Source organism: Biomphalaria glabrata, chromosome 5 (assembly GCF_947242115.1).
Source record: "Biomphalaria glabrata chromosome 5, xgBioGlab47.1, whole genome shotgun sequence".
Lineage (NCBI taxonomy): Eukaryota > Metazoa > Mollusca > Gastropoda > Planorbidae > Biomphalaria > Biomphalaria glabrata.
In genome coordinates this window covers 8,891,042-8,915,299 of record NC_074715.1, presented here as the reverse complement: position 1 = coordinate 8,915,299, position 24,258 = coordinate 8,891,042, and the positions used below count along the sequence as shown (strand labels likewise).

The window sequence follows — 24,258 nt, the reverse complement described above, 5'->3', positions numbered from 1 at the left end:
AAAATAAAGAAAACAAAACAAAAAAAATATTTTAAAACATAAAAGTAAAAAAACTAGAAATAGTAAACATTATGTCTTTTTTATTTAGATACTAGAAACATTTATATTTAATAAATTGTACCTCAGATTCTTAAAATTAAAGAATAACAGGATAATTGGATAAAATGGGATTTTGTTTTAGCTTGTGCCTACGTCAATCATGTTAACAGTGCCGGATTTAGAGGTATAGAGGCCCCATGGAAAAATAGAGTGGAGGAACATATTATTTTTTTTCAGAAATGTATTATCCACATGAAATCATTTCAAAGAATAATGTAGTGAGTTGTTTAATAATTCAAAGACAATTTCATTATAAACTAAGTTATCGCGTTAACAAATGAAAATTTGCGATATTGTTTTTTGACGAAATGTTGTTGTTGATTTTACTGAGATCTTGTTCTGGATAATATCCTTTTTAATACTAAGTAGAATGAGCTTCGTTAGTTGGTTTTGTCCATTGGCTGTGCGGAGGCTTATCCTTTTTTTTTTCATTTTGAATACCAGCAGCTCTCCAGTTTAATTCGAGATCATTAATTCTTAATATAATTTCAATATATGGGAACATTGCTCTGAAAGTTTACATTCAGAAATTATACTATAGTAAAACAGCTCCTTATAATGGTCTTTTTATACTTAGTTTTATTTATAAGTCTGCCAAATAAACAAATTGAACTAACTTATTACCAAAGCTAGGCTCTAAATCATCTTTGTAAACTTTTAGCCGCATACGTTTTTGCAGCGTTCATTTTCTCTAGTTGGTTGAGAAATTCGAATCTCTAACGAACAGCTTCGTATGCATACAATCTTTCCACAAGAGAAACACACAGTGGGATTATAGATTTATATTATAGATTTATATTATTGATTTATATTCAGAAAAATTTTCATTTTTTTTTAAACACGTACTTGGCTTGTAATAAAATTTTCGGAATTCCTCGCGTATTCCCCGCTAGAGGCACGCTACAATGGGATAATAATGTAACTTCTAAACCTCAGAATTTTAATTTTATATGTACTTATTATAAACTAGCGCAGCTTATTAACGGTTAACATCAAAACTGCTGCCAACCGTACGATTTAAAATGTCGTCAGCAAAGATGCGAAAAAAGAAATAATAAAAAAAAAACTTGCCAGCAATCGAAATTTTAAAACCATTGTTGTAGACGCCCCTATCCTTTAGACACCCCGGGGCAATAGCCCCGCCTCCCGGCCCAATACCTGAGTTTATGTCCAGCCCCCCCCCCCTTCCTGTGGGGCCCCGGGTCAACGATGAGTAAGAGACCTAACAGGATCTCCGAAAGCGGATAGCGCTGGACACCAACTCGAGGGTTGGTCGGGTTCTCCTGGGACTCGGCTGATTCGCGGGCCTCTTTTTGGACAAAGACTGGACTGACTGGCGCGGACTTAGCGGGCTGTGTCGGGCGGACTGGCTGGCGTCCACGAGCTAGGCTCTAACTAGCCCGTTCCCTGGTGCGCTAGTGGAGGAATTCGCCGCGATAAATGGTAGCTCCAATACTGGGAATGTCAAAAAACGCGCGCCACCCCACTCCTGCCTTGCAGGAAACTTATATGCCCAATACCAGCTCTGCCCATGTAGAATATTGTAGGTCTAACCAATCGCATCGCTTTATTCTTACAGTGTCTGATACTCTGATAAGTTTTTTCCTTTTTTTTTCTTTCGTTCTTAAAAGATAGACCTAGATATTTATCATGATCTAGACTCTAATTTTAACTAGATCTAGGTACTATTAAACTTTAGCATTATGTTGAGCATCGTAGATCACACCAGGTACATTTGGAGGGAGAAATAACAAGATTTCTAAATTTAGATCTGCCATCGTCTACATAATCTACATAGATTCTAAGTCTTAAAACTGATTCGATAATTAGCTGTAAAACAATGCTTGGCCAAAGCTGCATTCAATTCGTAAAAGGAAGAAACCACTTAAGACTTGTTGCTCTGAGCATGTCCCATTTGATTTCGGGATTTTAATGCAACTGTAGAATCTTGTAATATTTAAAATTAGTGTATGATTGATCCAGATCTGATACTTTCTGTATATTCGCTTCACGTACTAGGCATGTATATTGTAATCACCGCACTGTGGTCACATTAAACAACGATTTTGGATTCTCAGAAAAACATGTCAGAAAAACATTAAATAGTAGGATATTATTGAAAGTTAATTAAGAAGATGAATGTATTCAGCCATGTTTGTTATTTTCTGACCAAACTACAGCGATACAAATTTCTCACTTGTAAATTTTTTTATTTTTTTTTGTTCATGGTTTAACATCACATACCCTCATTTGCCACCAGGATGCTCAAGTGGACGCTGGGGCTTAAATTGTTCACAAACATGTTCTCAGGGATGTCTGAGTTCGTCTTGCAATGCCTCGACTGGACTCTGTGACAAAGGTTGTCTTGGTTACAGTAATCCACCTTTCTGTAACAAGAGTACGTTAAGCTTATCATTTGTTTCATTTTTAACTCATGGAAAACATGAACATGCTTTTAACATAAGTGTAACTGTATCAATTAGTTTGGATTAGTCGTGTCAATTAAATTGAGTAATAGGTATTGATTAACTATAATGCAATAACGACTAACAATAATACATCTTTGCGATTATACCTATTTTTACCAATTGCTTTTGTTTATCGCAATATCATGCTTTTGGCTTTCTCAATCTGCTACGATCATATCACTCGTCTGGACCTATAGGAACAGTGTAGGTTTGGGGGGGGGGGGAGGAGAGACAAGGATATCTCTTGAATGTTACCATAATCGCTTTTTAAATGCCTTAAATGCACAACTTGTTGACTTAGGGGCTTATGCATCCTAAGTAGGACTTATTTAACTTATAGCAACACATCTGTCAAGTATGATTTGTTTCCCTTGTTTAATATCAAACAAAATAATTAATTACTTAATTAACTAACTTAATTAATTAATAGTTTATTCATAATTGTTATTGTTGTTGTTTGTTTTTTTAAATCGATTCTTGTTTGTCAGATACAAGAAATAATTGTACACATTTTTAATTTCATCCGAAATTGTCTTTCGAAGAAATAACGTGTACAAACTTTTTACCAGACAGACAGACAGACAGACTGAGTGGATATAAACTTCACCACAAGTGCTATAACATGTAAATGAAAAATCAAAATGTTATATTGGTGTTTTTAAGCACGCCCCTGAATCCACCCAACTCTAGTTGGGGAAAGTACACATTTTTAATTTCATCCGAAATTGTCTTTCGAAGAAATAACGTGTACAAACTTTTTACCAGACAGACAGACAGACAGACTGAGTGGATATAAACTTCACCACAAGTGCTATAACATGTACATGAAAAATCAAAATGTTATATTGGTGTTTTTAAGCACGCCCCTGAATCCACCCAACTCTAGTTGGGGAAAGTAAAAGCGGTTGGTCGTTGTGCTGCCATATGATACCCTGCTCGTTAACCGTTGGCCGTAGAAACAGGTGACCTTCAAGGTCTGAAAAGAAAGCTTGACTTACCTTTTTAAAGTTAAATGTATGCTGAATTTTGAATATTATAGGACTTGTTTACTGAGTTAAAAGAGTTTTGGGGTAAAATTATAAGATACAAGATTGTAACACAAACCAAATAATTTTATTTTCTGAACTCTTTAACTAAATATGAAATATTTTTTTAGTTTCACAACCGCAGGCGAGATGGTTGAGTGGTGAAGCACTTGGTTTCGAACCGGGGGCCCGGGTTCAAATCCTGGTGAAGACTGGGATTTCTACGTTCGGGATCTTAGGGCGCTCTTAGTCCAACCTGCTAATATTAGTTGGGGAAAGTAAAGACGGTTTGTCATTGTGCTGGCCACATGACACCCTCATTAATCGTAGGCCACAGAAACAGATGGCCTTTACATCAACTGCCGCATAGATCATAAGGTCGAAAGGGAAACTGTTTAAAAACGTACTGCCAATTGACATGTCCATGTATTATACAATAAAAACACGATTATAAATTAGCCTACCGGTTAAATCCATTTTGAGGTCGTAGAATTGCGAAATAACATGAATGACTACCTGTCGAGTGGTGTGCGCTCTCGATTGCCCAGGATTCGAACTCTGACCTTGCATGGGGCATGGGATAGGATTTAATAGTCTTCAATTCTAATGAAACATCTAAAACATGGAAAACTTACGAAAACAAGTAATATACAAAATTACAATTTTTAAAACTTCTTTTTGAAGTTAATAACGCTTAGTTAGAGTGATTCCTTCGCTCTTAATAACTAATGAAAGTTGAAAAAACAACAACAATATTTTAACCATTCTACAATTTCAACCTCCAACTCCCCCGAAAAAAAAAAGGTGTGCGCATGTAGAAATCTACTAGGTCTATACAATTCTAGTTTGGTGATACAGATGCAAACATAGCCATAGTATAAACTAGAATGCTGAATCTAGATGTATGGTATAGGAAATTCTACTTTGGTGACAGGCCTACAGTTCCAGGCTTACAGGATGCTGCGCAAAATATTTCTGAACGATTGAACTATTTAATTAAGACATGCGGTGTCTGATCTGCGCTCCAAAATGTCGTCGTGATAGTCCCCGGTTCAATACCTGGCCCACCTCCATCCAATTCCGCCATGCAGGAAGTTTGCGCTAGAAGGTGACAAGTTTCATGTTAGAGGAACGTCTTAAACAATGCAAAGCCTAGGTATTAGAGACACTTATGGTTTTTAAGCATTAGTTTAACATTTGTTTCTACAGCATGCTCCAAAGGACGTTGGGGCTTAAACTGTTCACAAACATGTCTTAAGAAATGTTTACATTCTTCATGCTTGGCTACTTCTGGACTATGTGATCAAGGCTGCCTCGGCTACAGTGACCCACCTGTCTGCAACATAGGTAGGATTATGTGTTGTTGTTGTTTTTTAACGTTAAAATGGTGTGGCGGTCACTGGTGTACAGGGGGAAACTTCAGAGGAATTTCGGTAACTCTAATAGGTCAAGACCATTGGCGTTCAGCTGACCGCAATCTCTACCCCTCAAATGTCGTCCACAGAAAGAAAAACATCATGTTAGCCATAGATCTTTGGGTCAGAAACAATAACAATACGTTACTTGCATGTTCTACCATTAAGTCGATTGATGGGACTACATTTTAAATGCATTTAATACGCTATATCGTATACAAATAGCTTCGAAAACATCTGAAAAAAAGCCTTTTTCTATCTCAGTAACAAAATTTCGTTATCAATATCATCAAAAATAGAATCCTTACTATATATGAACAAGCTTCAATAATAGCTTTAAAAAATAGTTCAAGACTAACAACAGTAGTTTTCGCCTATTTAAGCACAATACGCGTTATAAAATCGGATTATCAGTAGTGTTTATAGTTTTTTTTTAATATTAACGTGACAGACAGACGGATAAACATTATAAATAAGTGGCATCTTCTCCCTTTCAAGGCCGTCAAAACACGATGTCCCTTAAATAATTTATTATACCGTATATACAATTGTAACTGTAAATTTCAGCTTGCCATGAAGGAGTCTTCGGTCTCAATTGTACGCAAAATTGTTCAACAAATTGCATGAACGGGACATGTAACGATGTCACTGGGTTCTGTTATGGATGCCTTAAAGATTACTATGGAGACTTTTGTCAGCATTTCAACAGTTGTGAGTATTTAGTTTATAAGTTGCACTTTTATTTTTTACTATCTATCTATCTGACTGTCTGTCTATCTAATTTTCTATCTATCTATCTATCTATCTATCTATCTATCTATCTATCTATCTATCTATCTATCTATCTATCTATCTATCTATCTATCTATCTATCTATCTATCTATCTATGTATCTATGTATGTATCTATGTATCTATCTATCTATGTATGTATCTATGTATCTATGTATGTATCTATGTATGTATCTATGTATCTATCTATCTATCTATCTATCTATCTATCTATCTATCTATCTATCTATCTATGTATGTATCTATGTATCTATGTATGTATCTATCTATCTATCTATGTATCTATGTATGTATCTATGTATCTATGTATGTATCTATGTATCTATGTATGTATCTATGTATCTATGTATGTATCTATGTATCTATGTATGTATCTATGTATCTATGTATGTATCTATGTATCTATGTATGTATCTATGTATCTATGTATGTATCTATGTATCTATGTATGTATCTATGTATGTATCTATGTATCTATCTATCTATCTATCTATCTATCTATCTATCTATCTATCTATGTATCTATCTATCTATCTATCTATCTATCTATCTATGTATCTATCTATCTATGTATCTATCTATCTATCTATCTATGTATCTATCTATCTATGTATATATCTATCTATCTATCTATGTATCTATCTATCTATGTATGTATCTATCTATCTATCTATCTATCTATCTATCTATCTATCTATCTATGTATGTATCTATGTATCTATGTATGTATCTATGTATCTATGTATGTATCTATGTATGTATCTATGTATGTATCTATGTATGTATCTATGTATCTATCTATCTATCTATCTATCTATCTATCTATCTATCTATCTATCTATCTATCTATCTATCTATCTATGTATCTATGTATCTATCTATCTATCTATCTATCTATCTATCTATCTATCTATCTAATCTAATATTTATTTATTATCAAAGTAGTTTTATTTGGAGACTTTTGGCGAATACGAATCTATACATCTCTAATCGGTTCCTAATGGGTACCTGACATTAGTTGGGGGGGGGGGGGAATGAAAGGCAGTTTGCGTTGTGCATGCCACATTACAACCTTATTAACCGTTGACCACAGCCCACAGAAATAGATGACCTTAACATGATCTGCCCAATAGATCAAATTCTGAAAGGGGAACTTCTTTGTGACAAAGATGCTAGCTGTAGCCTGAACTAAATTTGATAAATTATCACCTGGCCTAAAACATTGCTTGGTAAAGCTGTTTCCGAGCAATGTTTGTCAGCCTCAACTTTGCGGCCGGGGAAAAAAAAATATTTAGATTAGACTATATGTTCAATAGAAAAGCAAAACGACCTCCGTTGGGTGCCTAAGAACTTTGTTGCTTGCACAGTCAGTGATGTAACAGAGTCCTTATAGACTGGTCATGATCCACAAGTGATTTCTTTCTTTGGCAACACTTGCACGGCAGATGAGATACAGGGTATATGTAGACAATGGAAGAGATTACTTAGTCCGTCAAACCTTCTGCATTGCTTTTAATCCTTAGAGTCTTAGGATACGAGCCATAGGTTAAGATAAATTTGCACCTTCTTGGATCTCTCCCAGACAGAACAGCTGTTTAAACAAACCAGGTGGGGGGGGGGGGGCGAGCTTTCGTTGATTCAGACTGTGTAGAGCCCTAGACTTAATTGTTATGGCAATTAGAAATTCCGTTACTCTAGCTGGGCTTTTATATTTGTTTTCAATGGAACTATCCGGGTCACATTAAATTTCTAATTGATATAAGCAACTATGTTATGTATTAATCTATTAATCTGTCGTTCTTATTCCAGCGCTGCCTCATTCCAGCAATAGTGCGAGTGTTAAAGAAAGCACAATAGGAGTTGTTATAGCTCTCCTTTTAATAGTACTATGTTTGGGAGTTATAGGATTTATTAGAAGGTAAATATAGTTATAAAACCAAATACGTGTTCACGCTTAATTGCGTGTTTCATAATAATTGAACTAACAAACAAATTAGGCTTAAATAATTATTGAAGAACACACCAACAGCATAGAGAGCGATGGGCTTAAATAAATTGGCCTACTATTCATCATCAGTCATAAAACATTAGTCATAAAACATTATTTATAAATATATACGCATTAAAATAAGTTATGTTGATATTGATGGTTGTTTGTTATGGATTATCTCTTGTAAATTATGGAACATCAAAAATTCTACTTTGGCAAAATGTATTGAATAACTTACTCATTAGAGTACGTAATAGTCTTAATAAGTGATTACAACATTAAGCGTATACTAATATATGTCAACATTTTAATAACAGAAAACAAGTTCAGAAAGCTGTTATGGAACTTAACATTGTACAAAGAATGACAGCAAAGAAGAGTGATTTCTTGACTACCGAACAGAACTATCTCGATGAAAAGGATATAGCTGGTTAATATAGACTAATTATTGTCTTCTTCTAGCTTTGAATTTTTGCAAGATTTCATTTAATTATTGAAAGAATTTATACTATTGGGTCAAAATTTACTTTATGTAGTCTTAACGATTTAATGTGGCCATCTCTTGATTTTTATATTAATTGTCTTTAAACATCTATGATACATATATATATATTAATATTTTCAGATAGTTTGTTGTTTTATTTAACGCTTTTCTTTGATTGTTCCTTTGTGTTTCCATATTTTCCCTTTTTTTATGCAAAATTGTGTCAAGCTATTCGACGTAAGTTTTTTTGTACATAAATAAAACACTTATCTACATCAAAGATACATAATATGAACAAACATTAATAACTTATTACCGCCGTCCTGTTCTTCTTTCATAAAGTAAATGTTCTCTTGCTTCCAAAGCTTAGTTGTACGTTTTATAAAATTTATTTTATTCTATCAGATACAAGCAGTGAAGACAGCAGTGATTCATGTGCCTCGCAGTCAGCTACTCCACTGACTACTACGACAATTAACGTCAAAGATCTACAAACTTTTATACCATCTAAACCTAGAGAATACTTCGCTCGACAGTTTAAGGTAGTGACATAAGAAACCTGTCTTTAACGCGTGTTAGGTTTTTTTCTCTGTTTTTTTTTTTTATAACAGCGCTTATATTAACTCATACCGTCTGTCTGTATATCTGGTAAACAATTTTGTACACGTTATTTCTCCGACTTCCTATTTTCGGATCTGCAAACCAGAAAATTCTCGACCTGTATGTTGACATGTATGCACTACGCAAAACATCAGGATTTCTGTCCAGGGGTTTTGCAAAAGAGGATTTGAGCCTCTAAAGCCCTAGCTCTAATGGAGTTTGATGAAGATGATTAATTCAAAGTTATTATCCATGACAACATAAAATGATTAAAAAAATTAACCTAATCAATAATCAATTAGTAATAATTTATCATTTTCAGTTTAAATATAAAATGTAGTAATGCAATCTAGCAAGCTAAGGGAGATAGGCTTTGTGTAAAGAGCTAACAATTTTAATCCAACTATACAAACTTTAATTTGTATAAGTACTTGAATAGCTCAGTGGCCAACATGTCAGCCTTCTTCCATGGAGACTCTAGTTCGAATTAAGACAAGCAACTCTTTATATTTTCCTTTTGAGAAAGAGGTACGGAAACCTTCTCGCTAAACAGATTGGACCATGAAAGAAGCGCTAAACAAAAACTATTCATAAAAATGTACGTTCCATTGCACAAAATTATTCCTGTTAGTTTCTATCTATTAAAAAAATGAATTACATGATTGATGCGAAATAATAAATACAAAAATACTCAATATAAGCGAAGTTTTTTTTTTTTAAAGTATACTTATTTTACTTGTGTCTCTAACATGTTTTGTACTTTACTTTGGCAATGAACACCATTAAGCAGGCGTTTGATATGTCAAAGTTGTTTAAAAGAATAACTTTTATAATAAATTGTTTTTTAATTCAGAACAATTTTTTTTCAGCTGATACCAACAGCCCAGAATGTAACTAGGGACGTTGGACTGTCTGAGGAGAACAGGTTTAAAAATAGATATAAGGATATTGTGACTTGTAAGTTTTATTCATTTGCATAAATATTTTATTTTTTTTTACATTTGACCCATAAGTACCCTTCTAAGAACTTATGATCGATTGGGGGGGGGGGCTGCTGGTGATATGAAGCTAATCTTTTTCTATGATAAACATTTAACGAGGGTGTCATATAGCCAGCACAACGACGTACCGCCTCTACTTCCCCATCGTTTATCAGGTACCAGTTTAATCCAGGTATACTCTGGGACGTCCAAAATAGCTAGCCTCTACATCATTGTCTTTAACTTGGATTGAACTCGAGACTGTTCAGTTCAGAAGCCAAGCACTTTAGCACTTGGCCACTACACCATACTCTAAATCTTTTCTTTTTTTTTTGTGTGTGTTTTAAATTATACGTATGACATGCATATTAACAACAAAAAAATAAAGATCTTCTTTTGAGATCATGATATATTTTATTTGACTAAACTATACGGTTTACGCTATGAAATGAAGGCACATACAATGTTTTGTAAAATTAGATATAAATTATTACATAAAAATATTTATTTTGGTCTTTGTTTAAATACTATGCATTTAAGGCTCACCATCGTTTGTTCAATAATTTATTGTATAGAAAAAAAATACAACCAGAACTATAACCACAGTACACACAACACAGTAGCCATTACAGCTAGTTAAAGTGAAGATTAGATTTATAGTATGCGCCTTTACTTCCTGGGATGGTGAACAAATATATGCATTGAAGAACATTCAAACAATAACATTTTATTTCTTGTACAAATAATTAAAGCCACTTTTGTTTTGTTTATTCACTTACTTTGGAATCCCGCGCCATACGGGCTGCAAGTTCTCTCCAGAGATCGGTTCAGTTTATTATAAAGTACCCCTTTCAGACCTTGCAATCTATGGGGCCAAAGGGAAAAAATTGTCTCACGATACGTAAAATATCACAGCTCTATGGGGCAGATGTTATAAAGGTCATCTGTTTCTGTGGCCCAAGAGTGCCATGTAGCCAGAGAAGCGACCAACCGCCTTCCGTTTTCCCCTAGTAAAGTCAGGTACCCGTCAGGTAAATAAACAAACTTGTTGGATTCATAGTTACCAGTTTATTGAATCATGGTAAAATATTGTTACTCTGTGCTAAGATGCCTAAATGCTAAAGCACTTGATTTAATGACCACGGTTTGGGAGGATGCCAAACAGAATTCTGTGGCATTTTACTTTTCGGGAGACGATATTTTCCCTTAACAACTTCTTGTGTGACTAAAGAGGCTGATCCTTGATATACAGCTGCGGTTACGGTTTAGGCATATGAAATCACCAGGCGCCGTTGCAGTTTCACCCTTCTTTCTCTAACTGTTGTGTATGACATCTGCAATCCAGGACCATTTCTTTATGCTCGCTCTCCACTTCGATCTAGCCAGTGCCACATTTTCCCAGCTGTAAGTGTTGATTTTGACGAGCTTCATGTCGCGTTTGCATACATCCTTATACCTTAAAAGTGGATGACCATCGGCTCTCTTGCCGTCTATTAGATCGCCATACAGAATTTTTTGTTAAAGTCGACATTGTGGCATTCTGTGAACGTGGCCTAACCAGACATAGCGTCTGCTGCTGATAAAACAGCAGTTGGCATGGCACCCTGCTCTTAGTAGCACATCCTTATAGGTATTATTCTATCTTGCCACCTTATTTTAAAGATCCCCTTAGACATCGGTGGTGGAAGATATTTAGCTTTTTTTCCTGTTATGAGTAGGTTGACTATGTTGAATCGAATTAAAAGAGTTATAACTAGGTCATCCTCAAGTAGACCTAAATCTGATGGTCAATATTTTGACGCCGTTTACCTTGTTACGTTACGCCCGTGTCATGTGCACAGTGCAGACATTAAGAACGAAATTCTATTCTAATCTAAAAATTTGTAATGTTACTTTAGCTTGCACTTTATTTGCATATTTCTTTCTAATATTCCAACCAACAGATGATCATTCCAGAGTGGTGTTGATTAGAAATGATGAAGAGAATGAAGAAGATTACATCAACGCCTCATACATTAAAGTAATAAAATTACAATCATAATAATATACTTTTTATTATATATAATGATCATTCTATGTATGTCTGGCTGAGTGGCATATGCCCCTTGGTCTCCAAGCAACGTTGTTGTTTTTTTTTGCCGATAGCCAAAAAACATCACAGGAGGCGCTGTAGCTGAAAGCGCTTATCTACTGAACTGGGGGTCCTGGGTTTGAATCTTGGTAAAAGACTGGGATTTTTTAATTCCGGGATCTTTGAGCGTCTCTGAAATCACCCAGCTCTAATGGGTACCTGACAATAGTCGAGAAAAAGTAAAGGCGGTTGATCGTTGTGCTGGCCACAAGACACCCTCGTTAACCCTGAGACACAGAAATAGATGACCTTTACATCATCTGCCATATAGGGCACAAGGTCTGAAAGAAGAACTTTTACTTTAAGAGGCATCACGGAAAGATTCTCCTAGCCTATTCCAACTTGACCATTTAGCATGCCATCATAAAGACGCTCTTCAAAAAGGCCTATATAAGCAAGCAAAATATTTTTAAAAAATTAAAAGACAATCTTTAAACATCTTAGAGAACAATCATTTTGCTTTTACTAACAAGCGAGTGATATTTTTTTTTAAAGAAACAAAATATTTGACCTACATATTTTTTCTCCATTTACCTTGACAAGGCTGGAATTGATAGAAATAAATATATTTTAATACTTAAGATAAATTTATTCGCGTGTGTATGTTCATTTGTACATAAAATATTTTGTGTGTGTCTTTAAAGGGATTTTATGGTGACAACAGATTTATAGCATCTCAAGGTAACGAAATAGAACCGTAATAAAATAAAATAAGAAATATAAATATATTAAGGCATATATTAGTGAATACAACTAGTAGATCTATTTACTTTTTTTTTTTAATTTCAAAAAAAATTTTTAAAAAGCTCATAATTTCTCCCGATGAAAGAAAAAAAAAAAAAAAGAAAAATCTTGTGCTGATTTTTTAAAATGTTTATTTGTAACATAACAAAGTATTTTATGTATATGTCTATTACTTCTAGGCCCTAATAAAACCATGATAAATGACTTTGTGCGAATGTTATGGGAACAGAAAACCAAGAAAGTTGTCATGTTGACTAACTTAGTGGAGGATGGAAAGGTCGGTACAGCAGTACTTAAAGTTATTCTGACTGTATCTTTTAGGGTTTCTGAATCAGGTATATAATCTTATCATATTATAAAATACAGACATTACTTTCAAAAGAAGATGATTACATCCTATGCGTGTCCTTATTTCAATTTAGTCATCCATGTTAATCAATGACTTAGACTGTCTCAAGTGATTGGCTTTCATGTCTGACTAAGTCAACCTATTTTATGCTCCAATAGCAGTAGGTATAAAAGAATATTTATAAAATGTGTTCTAGCGTATGGAACAAGGAATGTCATTCATTTGTGTGTCTTTCTGGGTATTTTATTAGGGTATTTGTTTTTAATCATTGTTTAGGGGACTATCTTTGAGATGTAAAGCGCTTGGCTTCTGAATCGAGGGTCCCTGGTTCGAATCCTGGTGAAGACTGGGATTTTTAATTGCGGGATCTTTGGGTGGCTCTGAGTCCACTCAACTCTAATGGTTACCTGACATTAGTTGGGGAAAAGTAAAGGCGGTTGGTCATTGTGCTGGCCACATGACACCCTCGTTAACCGTAGGCCCCAGAAACATGAACCTTTACAGTCTGTGCCCTATAAATCCCAAGGTCTGAAATTGGAATTTTACTTTTTTTTTTACTATGGTTCAGTGCTTTATGTATAGTTGCTAATTTACTTTTTAGTCTTCTATCATGAAGTGTCTCTAAATTTCATGTTTTTACTTAAGATAGATATTATTCTAATCCAAAGATAGATACTTTTCTAATATCCTAACTATATTTTAATATAAAGTCTTTATTGTTATTTTGAAAGATTATGTGTTATTGTGTTTTTATGAAGACGAAATGTGAAAGGTATTGGCCCGAGAAAGGAAAGTCAATGTTCGGGCAAATAAAAGTCAATGTTATATCAACACAGACTTTCGCCGACTACACTATTAGAACTATGCAATTAACAAAGGTTAGTCGATGACGATATTACTTCCACATTATAAAAGACATTCATTAGTTTGTATTATGTAATCATTGTGCAGGCATTTGCTTAATTATATAAAGTTTTTTTTTTATTCCTGATAAAGACATGATCAGTACATGAAAAAGTAGCTTTGCGATTAAACGGGTTCTAGTGGTCTCTAGAAATGAGTAAAAAGATGTTTGTAATCAATCACTGGAATATCATATTAATGACATTAGTAATGGACCTCATTCACCAATCGTAAACAAACAACATTTAGCCACGTGGTGCTCTATCTCTTCTATATAATTTACGATCTAATGTTTAATTCATGATGGTTGTCACGTGACAGTTTTTTCCGTTTGTTTTATCAATAAGATCACGTGATTAAATGTTGTTTGTTTACGATTGGTGAATGAGGTCCATTGTGGTTGAATATTCTCAGGGTGATGAAACGGCTCATGTGTTGACACAATACCACTTCACTTCCTGGCCAGATAAAAACGTACCGATAACCCCTTGGAGTTTGGTGGAGTTCTATCATAAAGTATATCTGTCTCCTTCATCGGTACCTACTGTAGTGCATTGTAGGTAAGATTGATTTACAGTGATAATAATTGAAATGAAGTTTTATTATGACATTTAATAGCTATCTCGATGAAGTGAAACTTTAAAAAAATGTTACTATTACATTGCTTTAAATTTAAAGTTAACATTGAAAACAATATTGCAATTTAAAATTATAGTATTACTATTTTTAATTCTTTATACTTTCGTTTCAATAAAACAACTAAATAAATATTTTCAAAAAAAAATTGTATATTCAATAGTAAATTTTCTTCTGTTCTTTTTGTCTGTCTTGGTTAGTCTCTCTCTCTCTATCCCTTTCTGTCTCTTTTTCACTTCACCCTCTATTTCAATTTTCCATATTCTCTCTGTCTCTCAACAGCTTGGGTCTATTTTTTTTTCTCGCTTTAATAATTCCACGCACAATCTCTTTTTCACTCCCTCTTTGGCTCACCTTTCCCTTTCTATTTCTCTTTTGCTCTCTCTCTCTCTCTTTCTCACTCTTTATTTCTCTGTCTCTATCTCTTTCACGAACACGAATGCCTTTTCATTTGTTAGTAAATATTTTTTATAAGGATATACTAAGTAATTTGTTTTTAAAATTATTCTTTCTCTAGCGCTGGTGTGGGCAGAACTGGAACATTCATTGCCCTATGTAACATCATGGACCAGGCCAAAGAGACGGGAAAAGTTGATTTCTTCAATACACTCAGCAAGCTAAGACAAGATAGGATCTGTATGATACAAACTGTCGTCAGTACATTTATCTTAATCTTAATATCACATAAAAAAAATGATGAATTGTACATTTTCTTCCTTATTATTCTTAAATGCAGATATTAAAATAATTTTGAAATTTTACGGCAGTATATTATGACACCACGTTTGGAGATGTGCCATGTCAAACAGTTATGAAAATACTACAAAACTTGTTACTAGATTGTTTTTTTTTTTGTATACATCTGGGAGGAAAGCGTCTTTGAACCTGTATGATGTTTCTTAATTGTGCTACACAAGTCATAATTATTATAACAATTATGAATATTTTATAGCTTAATGCTTTAAATTTATTTTAATTTCGTTAACAAATTCCGCTGGTGTATGTTCAAATGGTGGTGTGGTAGAACTAAATAAGTACCGCTCTCAACAGGCAACGAGAATCTTCTTAATAATGTTTTGGGCCTTTAAGATGTATGTGAGGTTATTTGACACTAACCCTTGTGGCTGATATCGCAATTATGTAAGAATGTTGTTTTAGTAAGCTTTTTAAGTCGTTCAATATACAAACGTATTTTTTTTTTAGAGGTTGGTAAGTTGTGTATTTGAGACCAAACGGAAATCCCCTGCCGAGGACAGACGTAGACGGGGAAAAAAATCTTATTCGACCAACCGGCGGATAATGGTTATGCTTGCCATGGATGTTGCAAAATATGTAGGTCACAGCTGGGCCACGGGAAATACTTCATTCCTCATTAATCTTCAGACTCGAAGACGAGCCTTAGTATTATTAACGAGTGTATCTTGATTAATATCGTCTGTATAGTCTTAAGATTTAATCCTAAGCACTCTGACACGCTAATTATCACTGCTGTAAAAATTAATGACGTGCCCCTACTATTCGTCTTATTTAGGAGCAGTATGTGTTTTTGCATAAATTTGCCAGAGTGGCACTGCTGTGTATGGGGACATTTATAACACAGAGCAATATCTCCGAAAGAGTAGTGGACCTCAACAAGCGAATAAATTCTATGAGTAAAATGGAAGAAGAATTTAGTGTAAGTATAGCGTCCTATTCCTTCGGTTGCTCACTAAATCTAAGTTTCTGTTGCTTACATTATGATAAGATTAAAAATAAACATCTAAAGACATGCACAGTACGCAAATGGTAATACAAAAATTACTTTTTTTAAGAATTCCATTTTTTTAATTTATGTAATTTATTCTTTTTTTGGAATAGTTTATTGGATTCTTAGATAAATATGCAATGCAGGTAGTTAAGACTGTGAATATTAACTGATACTATTTTTATTGATGACATTGTAATACGCTGTAGAGTACTGTAGAGAAATATTTATCTCTTTTATATTTAACACAGCTCTTATTGTCTGTTCTAATGTGTAAGAATGACAACTCATTCATATCATACCTTATAACTTTCCATTCTTGTCATTTTTTGAATATAAAAGAAAAAGCAATAACTGTTATTTTAAGTACTCCCTATTATTTACAAAGGAGGATTTCAGTACCTAGAGGCCATTTTCTTGAGGCTCCCTTGTATTTGTTACAACCGGCATATCTCATTACCCTGCAATGCCCCCCCCCCCCTCCAAAAGATGAGATCCTATCCTGCAGTTTTTCACCACAGTAAATCGGAACGGATTACATCTGTTACAATCGCATTAAGATTTGTCTGTATCATTACAAAGCTTATATCAACTCACTCTGTCTGTCTGTCCGTCGGTGTATCTGTCTGTCTGATAAAAAACGTGTACACGTTATTTCTTCCAGACCCATTCTCGAATCAAGTTGAAACTTTGCACAATTATTCATTAACATTGACAAGATATACATCATTATAAAAACAACAACAACAACAACAATTAGCCAATTAATAAATGACAATGAAATATTTTGCTTGATTCTATTAAGGGAAATAATCCTGCTGTATTCACATGTATGGCTAAATCTGTATGGTTAAGTCCACTTAAATAACTGTTAACGCTATTTCTACCACACACTTTCTCCGATTAAGTTGATACTTAAAAAAAAATTGTACACATCAAAAAACATAAATCAATTTAAAAACAAACAAACATCTAGGTAGTCATTTAATTATTTTCTTAGATATCAAATACACATTCCTATATGTACACTAATGATGGTGGGAAGGGTGGTCGAGAGGCTCAGTAAACTTGAACTTGGCTTATCTTGCTACCTATAGAGGGGGATCGAGTTTCGACATCCAATTCGAGTTATGTTTACTGAGCGACTAAAAGCAGCACGGAAAACCTTCTTATATCCTCCCCTCCCCCCACTGGTCCACAAAACAGATGAACCAAAGTGCTCTGGGCATGCTGAAAGCATGAAAGTAGCGCTATATAAAAGCCATATCTGCAGATTGATATAATTTTGAAAGTGGAGTTCTTCACATTAACTAAGCTATTATTATGTTTTATAATAACCGTTCCTTAATCATAGTGTTTAGAGGCATTTTGCATTGAGACGAGTAACTTTTGTATATTTCAGTCACTCTGTGAAATGTGTCACTGCCCAGACGAGTCTGAAAGTGGGAATGAAAACATGACAGAAGCAGATCAACTCTACCAGAACGTGAAATGTGCAACGGAACAAAAGAAAGATAGATTTCCTGAACTAGCTCCAAGTTAGATTTTTACAAAGCTTATTTCAACTCACTTTGTCTTTCTGGTAAAATGTTTGTACATGTTATTTCTCCGACATCCTATCTCGGCTCAAGCTGAAGTTTTGCACACAATTATTTCTTTTACCTGACAATACAAGAATAAAAAACACCAACGTACTAGTTAATCAACTATTGGTAATTAATTACTTTGTTTGGTGCTTCGAAAAAAGGAGGAAATTATACTTGGCTTAAGTAATGTTATATGTTGAATTAGTCCCATTTATATAGGTCACCGCGTTAAAGTAAGCTTTAAATAAACAATATAAAACTTCTATTTTCATATGCATTTCCCTAGAAGAGCGGTTAGTCTGTCGGCTTAAAAAAAGAACTATTAATTCGAATACAAGTTATTTTCCTTTTTATAAATGATTTTAAAAAGCGATTACAGCAAAATTTTTCCAGATAACCCTTCCCCCCCCCCCCTTTTTTTTTTAATTTTCCAACTGGTCCAGACAAGTGATAGGATCATAGCGTATTGAGAAAGCTAAAAGCATGAAATAGCGCTAAACAAATATAATTGGTAAAATATTTCTAATCACACAGATTTACTGATGTCGATCTAGATCTACTACAAATTTAATGACATTACTCATCCAAATTTATAGATACAATTACTCTTCGTATAAGCTTTTTGAAATTATTTTTTGTTTTTCTTTTTTCTTGTTTAGTGCTCTCTTTTAAAGTTATTCAATGTATTCTAAAACATTCACTTACATTTAGGATAGAATTCACAGTCTATATCACTCATATAAGCAATCACTGGATTGAATACAAATCTATTATTGCAGATGGAACACTTTCATTACATTAAACATAAACCATAACTAAGTTTGCCATACACCGAGCTACACTATTGTTGATCGGCGGTCGTTGGTTTGTAGCTCCAAACAGCTTGCATAACTAGACCGATGTCTGTGTATTAATAATAATAATAATAATAATAATAATCTTTATTATCCGTAAGGAAATTTGTCTTACAATTTGTGCATTACCAAACAAAAAACATTATAACTATAAGAAACCAAAGTGTACATTCACACCAGACTCACTCATAATTTACATGTGACAAAGTTTATATCAGATTGTTCTTATTTAATGATTTGATTGCCAGGGGAACAAAAGAGTGTTTGTGTCTATTTGTCTTTGCTATCGGTGTCTTGTATCTCTTTTGTGATGGTAAAATCACAAAATCCTGACACAAAGGGTGATTCTTTATTTCGAGGATCTTGTTAGCTTTTTTTTATAGATGTTTGTCTCAAACAACTGCCCAAATGGGGTTTGTTTTTTGCCAATGATTTTGCCAGCAGCATTGAGGATTCTATTAAGTTTATTCCTATTTTTAATGCTCAGATTGCCATACCAGGCAGTGATATTGAAACTGAAAATATTGCAGATGTGAGCGTGATAAAACATAGCCAAGGCCTTTTCGCTAACATTAATGGGATGAGCTTGAACACATTTTTTTCCAAACAAAATGAAACTGAATATAAATTTCATTTGGAAAAATACACAGGTTTCAACTTCAATATAATTGTATTGTATAATGCATCATGTATATTGTATTAGTATAATGCGTAATGTATAGTGTATAATGCATTTCAATACGAGCTAAAAAGGATAAAAATGATTTTCGATAATTTTAAACAAAATTTGAATCAATTAAAAAAAAAACTACCTGTCCTTCTGTCTATAGTATCTCGTTTGTTGTCTACTTTTGACAAATCATAGTAATTAACAAATTAAATGAACTACGACACACCACATGATAGTTTCATCATAATCTTTAGCCTACACAACCAAACCATCTGCCCACCTTGACTAAATTGAAACACAAACATACACTCCATAGCAGCTATAAATTTATTGATATATTTTTTCATATATTTGTATAATTAACAATAATTTAAAGTTCAGGTCAGTCCTCAGGATATCAAAGTAATATTGCCTTTTTATTTAATTCAGAGGACTGCTACAGAGTACATCTTAGCGACATAAACAACGACTACATTCATGCTGTGTACATTCAGGTTCATATTTTAATTGTTCTTTCGCTAAACTTGATTATCATTCTTAAAATACACATTTACAATTTGGCCTTCCAAATGTACAGCTAAGTTATAATTTCAATGATTAATTAGGTACTCTTTATCAGCCACAAAGACTGACAAAAGATTCCCTCCAGCTCAGAAGACTTGTTTAGAAAGGCATTCATTTTACTGCATGTTTTCTGTTATATCATCACTTTACAAATGTTTAATATATCTTGTTTTAGTACATCTTTTATGAAATTCAACAAAACTTTAATTATTAAAATGTTATTCAACATATTTTAAACATTTATTTCCTAAGTATTTATTAATACAAAAAAGTTTACCACATATCCTATACCATAATTACATAATAATGTTTCAGAGCTACACCTCCAGAGATCACAACATCCTAACACAGCTTCCGTTACCAAACACTGTTGTAGACTTCTGGAAATGTGTGGTAGAGAAGAAGATATCACTTATCGTGACTTTTGAACTTGATACTTCCGGGAATGATAAAGTAGGTCAACCAGACTCTTGGGATATTGTACTAGATTCCTTGTCTCCTCCAATATCATTAGATGTAAATTTACCATAATAATCTACTTTTGTATAAGAAGGGCCGGCCTTAGGGATAGACAAACTATGCAGCCGCCAATGGCCTGACATTGGTGGGGGCCTCGCAAGGGGCTCAAAACAATTTTTTAGAGAAGAAATAACGAAAGTTGTGCCCAGTGTTATTGTTGGAGTCACTAGGCTTGAAATAAATTACGTCATTTTTATTTATCTTTTTCGCTGTTTTAGTTTAAATTTTTCCTATTTCAGTTGTAGCATCTAAAATTATTTCGCCTAGGGCCTCTAAATATGTAAGGCCGGCCCTGTAAAAGATACAGTTGTTGCTTGAATAATATACTTCAAGTATATACACGATTTCTTGAAAGCTAACATGCTATCAATACATATACAAGGAGTAAACGGATCGTTTGCTAAAAGTTTCGGAATGTTCAAGCTTCCTCCCTTTTGAGTAACAGGATTACTTTTTTCACTTATGGAATACTTTATTCTACTGTTCGAACTATTGGATATGTTCTTATGTTTAAATCTTTAAAAAAAAAAGTATTTAATTATGGTGCGTGTACCTAAAAAAAAAATGTTCCCATTTCAGACCTTGCGATATATAGGACAGATGATGTTAAGGTCATCTGATTTAGGGGCCCAAGGTTAAAGAGGGTGTCATGTGGCCAGCACAACGAATAATTGCCTTTACTTTTCCCCAACTAATGTGAAGTACCCATTACAGCTGGGTGGACTCAAAGACGCCCTAAACAACCCGAAATTAAAATGCCCAGTCATCGCAGGATTTAAACCCAGTCCTCCGTTTTGAATGCCAAACGCTTTACCAATCAGCCACCGCACCTCTGAGTACCTAGTGATCTCTCTCTCTCTCTCTCTCTCTCTCTCACTATATATATATATATATATTAGCCTCCTTCAGTTGTACATTGACTATGGTTCATCTCGAAACTTTTTCATATGGTTGTGGAGCCCTATTTTGGAGAGACACTCCCGTCCATATATGCTGCAAGTAATGGTGGCTTTCGCTTTGGTGGTAGAGTAGCTGGCCATTTTCTGTGTGGCACACTTTTCTTCAAGAATCAAGGCCCATGTTTTCTCGCTTTCTATAGCTTTCTTGGTCACTGTCTCTCTCCAACTAGTACGGTCTAAGGCTATGTCATCCCGATGGTCAGTGTCAATGTTCACCTACTGATCAACATATAAAAATGAGCCTCAAAAAAATTAATATTAGATTTCGGGCTTTCCTGAATTGAAAAATAACACACAAAGAGTGTAGCATTATTATAAGACTGTATAAAAGTGTTTGTGTTTTTTTTTTAAAGTTAAAGACACGAGATTTTAGATTTACATAAATAACTCTGTGGGGGCTAGGTGGCAGAGTGTAAAGCGATTGGCTCACGAACCGAGGTTTATCGAGCCCGAATCCCGATTAAGAATGGGAATTGGAATGTCTGTAATTTTAGATCTTTGAAAAAGACCGCAACACAAACCAAGAGATATAAGACACGGTTAATGCAGCGATCGGACCCCATGATGACCTGCTAACTATAGTGAAAAAAAACGCAAGCTCAAAATCTATGGCCATATTACAAGATCTTCGGGGCTCGCAAAGACCTTCCTTCATGGAACAGAACCAGGAAAAAGAAGAAGAGGCAGACAGAAAAAGCGATGGGAGGACAACATTGAAAGAGGTTCTAAACAAAGCGAAAGACAGGGAGGAATGGAGAAAGACGGTCGACGAGTCTTGCTTGGTGCCTCAACGGTCAACAGACGAATGGATAGGTAAAGGTAAGGTAAATTTTAGGACGCTAAAAGAGTCCACCTAGCTCTAATGGTATCTAACATACCTAGAGGAAGTAAAGGAGGTTGGCCAAATGACCTCGAACCGAAGGCCATGCAAAAACAAGAGATTTACATCAAATCCCCCCCCCCCCTTTTTTTTAGATCGGAAGCCCTGAAAATTTTACCTTTTTATTCGAAACTCAGTCTAAATAATTTGAATATCCATCCGATTTCTGAATCAATTGAAAATCAAAGTGATCATTACTATTTAAACTGTATAAATACTGGCACAAATAACCGACAATAATACATTACCGCTGACAACTGTAGGCCTACTAATTTAACAAAACTGATGTTTCTTCTTTCTAATAGAGTATTTACAAATAAAAACTTTCTAGAAACTCGACCATTTCTTAAAATATTTTTTTTTCTATAATAAACCTGTCGTTACCCCTAAACCTGTCATATAGGTGCTGTTCAGGTTATCTGTATTAAATTGATGGTCAAGATCTCGAATGGTCATTTAGAATCCACATTTATTCTACTTAGACCAATTTTATTTGAAGACTGCCCTGCTGACTAAATGTGCAGACATAAATCTATATATGTAATTTTAAACAGCTTAACTAGATACTTAAAATGTAATGTCTTAGACATGGTCACATGTTTTTTTACAGTCCGTTGCTCAATATCTACCCGATGGAGTGGAGCAGTACTTTCTGTGTTCACCTGTCAAAGTCCAATCTTTGTCTTTCAAAACGTTGAAAATGGGGGAAGAAAGAAAACTCAACGTTACCTGGGTAAATTTTGGGTTTTTTATTTTATATAATTTATGTTTAATTTAAGATGTATACATTTAAGATATGACATTATTGTACTATGACCACTTTCTTTTTTTATGTCAGAATGAATGACAACCCTAGATTTGGATTACGTTTTTCTATTTTTATTTCAGAAATCTGGTCATCACAAAGTGACTCACATCAAAACTGATCTCAAAGATCTTGATCCCAGAAAACTGTTGACATTGATAAATCAGATCAGATCGTATGATGTCCAGGGACGGACAATGTTTGTGTGCAAGTAAGAACTCCATACTGAACATGTGTTTAGTACAATGAAATCTTGTGTTTGAAAATTAAAGAAGTCTTTCGTATCTCATCCAATACATTACAGACGTTACTTAAAAAAAGAGGATAAGTATATCTCATTGCGCTTGAAAAGACCCAGCTGCGACCTACATATTATGCCACAAACAACGCAGACAAAACCATTGTCTGTAAAAGTTATCTCTTGGACCTTTTCATTAATCATTTGTTTTCAAATATATCTAGTGTGTCTATCTATCCATTATTTCTTGTGAACTATAGTATATATAAATATATATATACATTGCTGCATTCAATATAATTATTTTAATGAAATATTTTTTTTAAGTTAATAAAATCTCAAATATGTTTGTTTTACTTATTTTACACACACACACACACACACACATACAACGCCAAGCTTTTTGTATTAAGAGTCGATTTTTTGTGTCAAACTTAAAAACAGACTTTTCAATGTTATGGAGTGTTATTGAAGTTCCGCATATAAAAAAAATCAGACTTTAAGTAGTAAAGAACAGCTTACAAGCACACTTTCTTATTTATTACATTCATTTTCATCTTTAGAAACGGATCTACGTTTAGTGGTCTAGCCTGTACGCTCGTCACTCTACTAGACAGACTTGATCAGGAGAAACTTGTCTCAGTACCTTTGGTGGTTGGGTCTGTAAAAGCGATTCGACCCAAAGTCATTGACAATATGGTGAGTGAAAACCAAAGTAAAGAAATACATATTTTTTAAAGAAATATTTTGCGCTAGTTTCTCTTCTGTCATCGTATATATATAAAGTACATTGTATGGAGAATGCATATATGTAAGCTTGTACG

At 34.1% G+C, this 24,258-nt stretch overlaps 1 protein-coding gene across 1 annotated transcript in view; it reads left to right on the top strand.

Annotated features, from left to right (window-relative positions):
• LOC106070729 (receptor-type tyrosine-protein phosphatase T-like) overlaps positions 1-24,258 on the top strand; it is a 53,049-nt gene that overhangs the window by 19,510 nt on the left and 9,281 nt on the right. The window contains exons 11-30 of the mRNA XM_056028584.1: positions 2,360-2,497; positions 4,802-4,939; positions 5,575-5,718; positions 7,608-7,716; positions 8,106-8,218; positions 8,678-8,814; positions 9,742-9,829; positions 11,796-11,872; positions 12,628-12,664; positions 12,907-13,004; positions 13,835-13,954; positions 14,394-14,539; positions 15,133-15,268; positions 16,147-16,290; positions 17,762-17,897; positions 19,899-19,963; positions 20,349-20,486; positions 23,002-23,124; positions 23,280-23,407; positions 23,998-24,133. Coding sequence (XP_055884559.1) covers positions 2,360-2,497; positions 4,802-4,939; positions 5,575-5,718; positions 7,608-7,716; positions 8,106-8,218; positions 8,678-8,814; positions 9,742-9,829; positions 11,796-11,872; positions 12,628-12,664; positions 12,907-13,004; positions 13,835-13,954; positions 14,394-14,539; positions 15,133-15,268; positions 16,147-16,290; positions 17,762-17,897; positions 19,899-19,963; positions 20,349-20,486; positions 23,002-23,124; positions 23,280-23,407; positions 23,998-24,133 — 2,351 coding nt within the window. The remainder of the gene's footprint in view (positions 1-2,359; positions 2,498-4,801; positions 4,940-5,574; positions 5,719-7,607; positions 7,717-8,105; positions 8,219-8,677; positions 8,815-9,741; positions 9,830-11,795; positions 11,873-12,627; positions 12,665-12,906; positions 13,005-13,834; positions 13,955-14,393; positions 14,540-15,132; positions 15,269-16,146; positions 16,291-17,761; positions 17,898-19,898; positions 19,964-20,348; positions 20,487-23,001; positions 23,125-23,279; positions 23,408-23,997; positions 24,134-24,258) is intronic.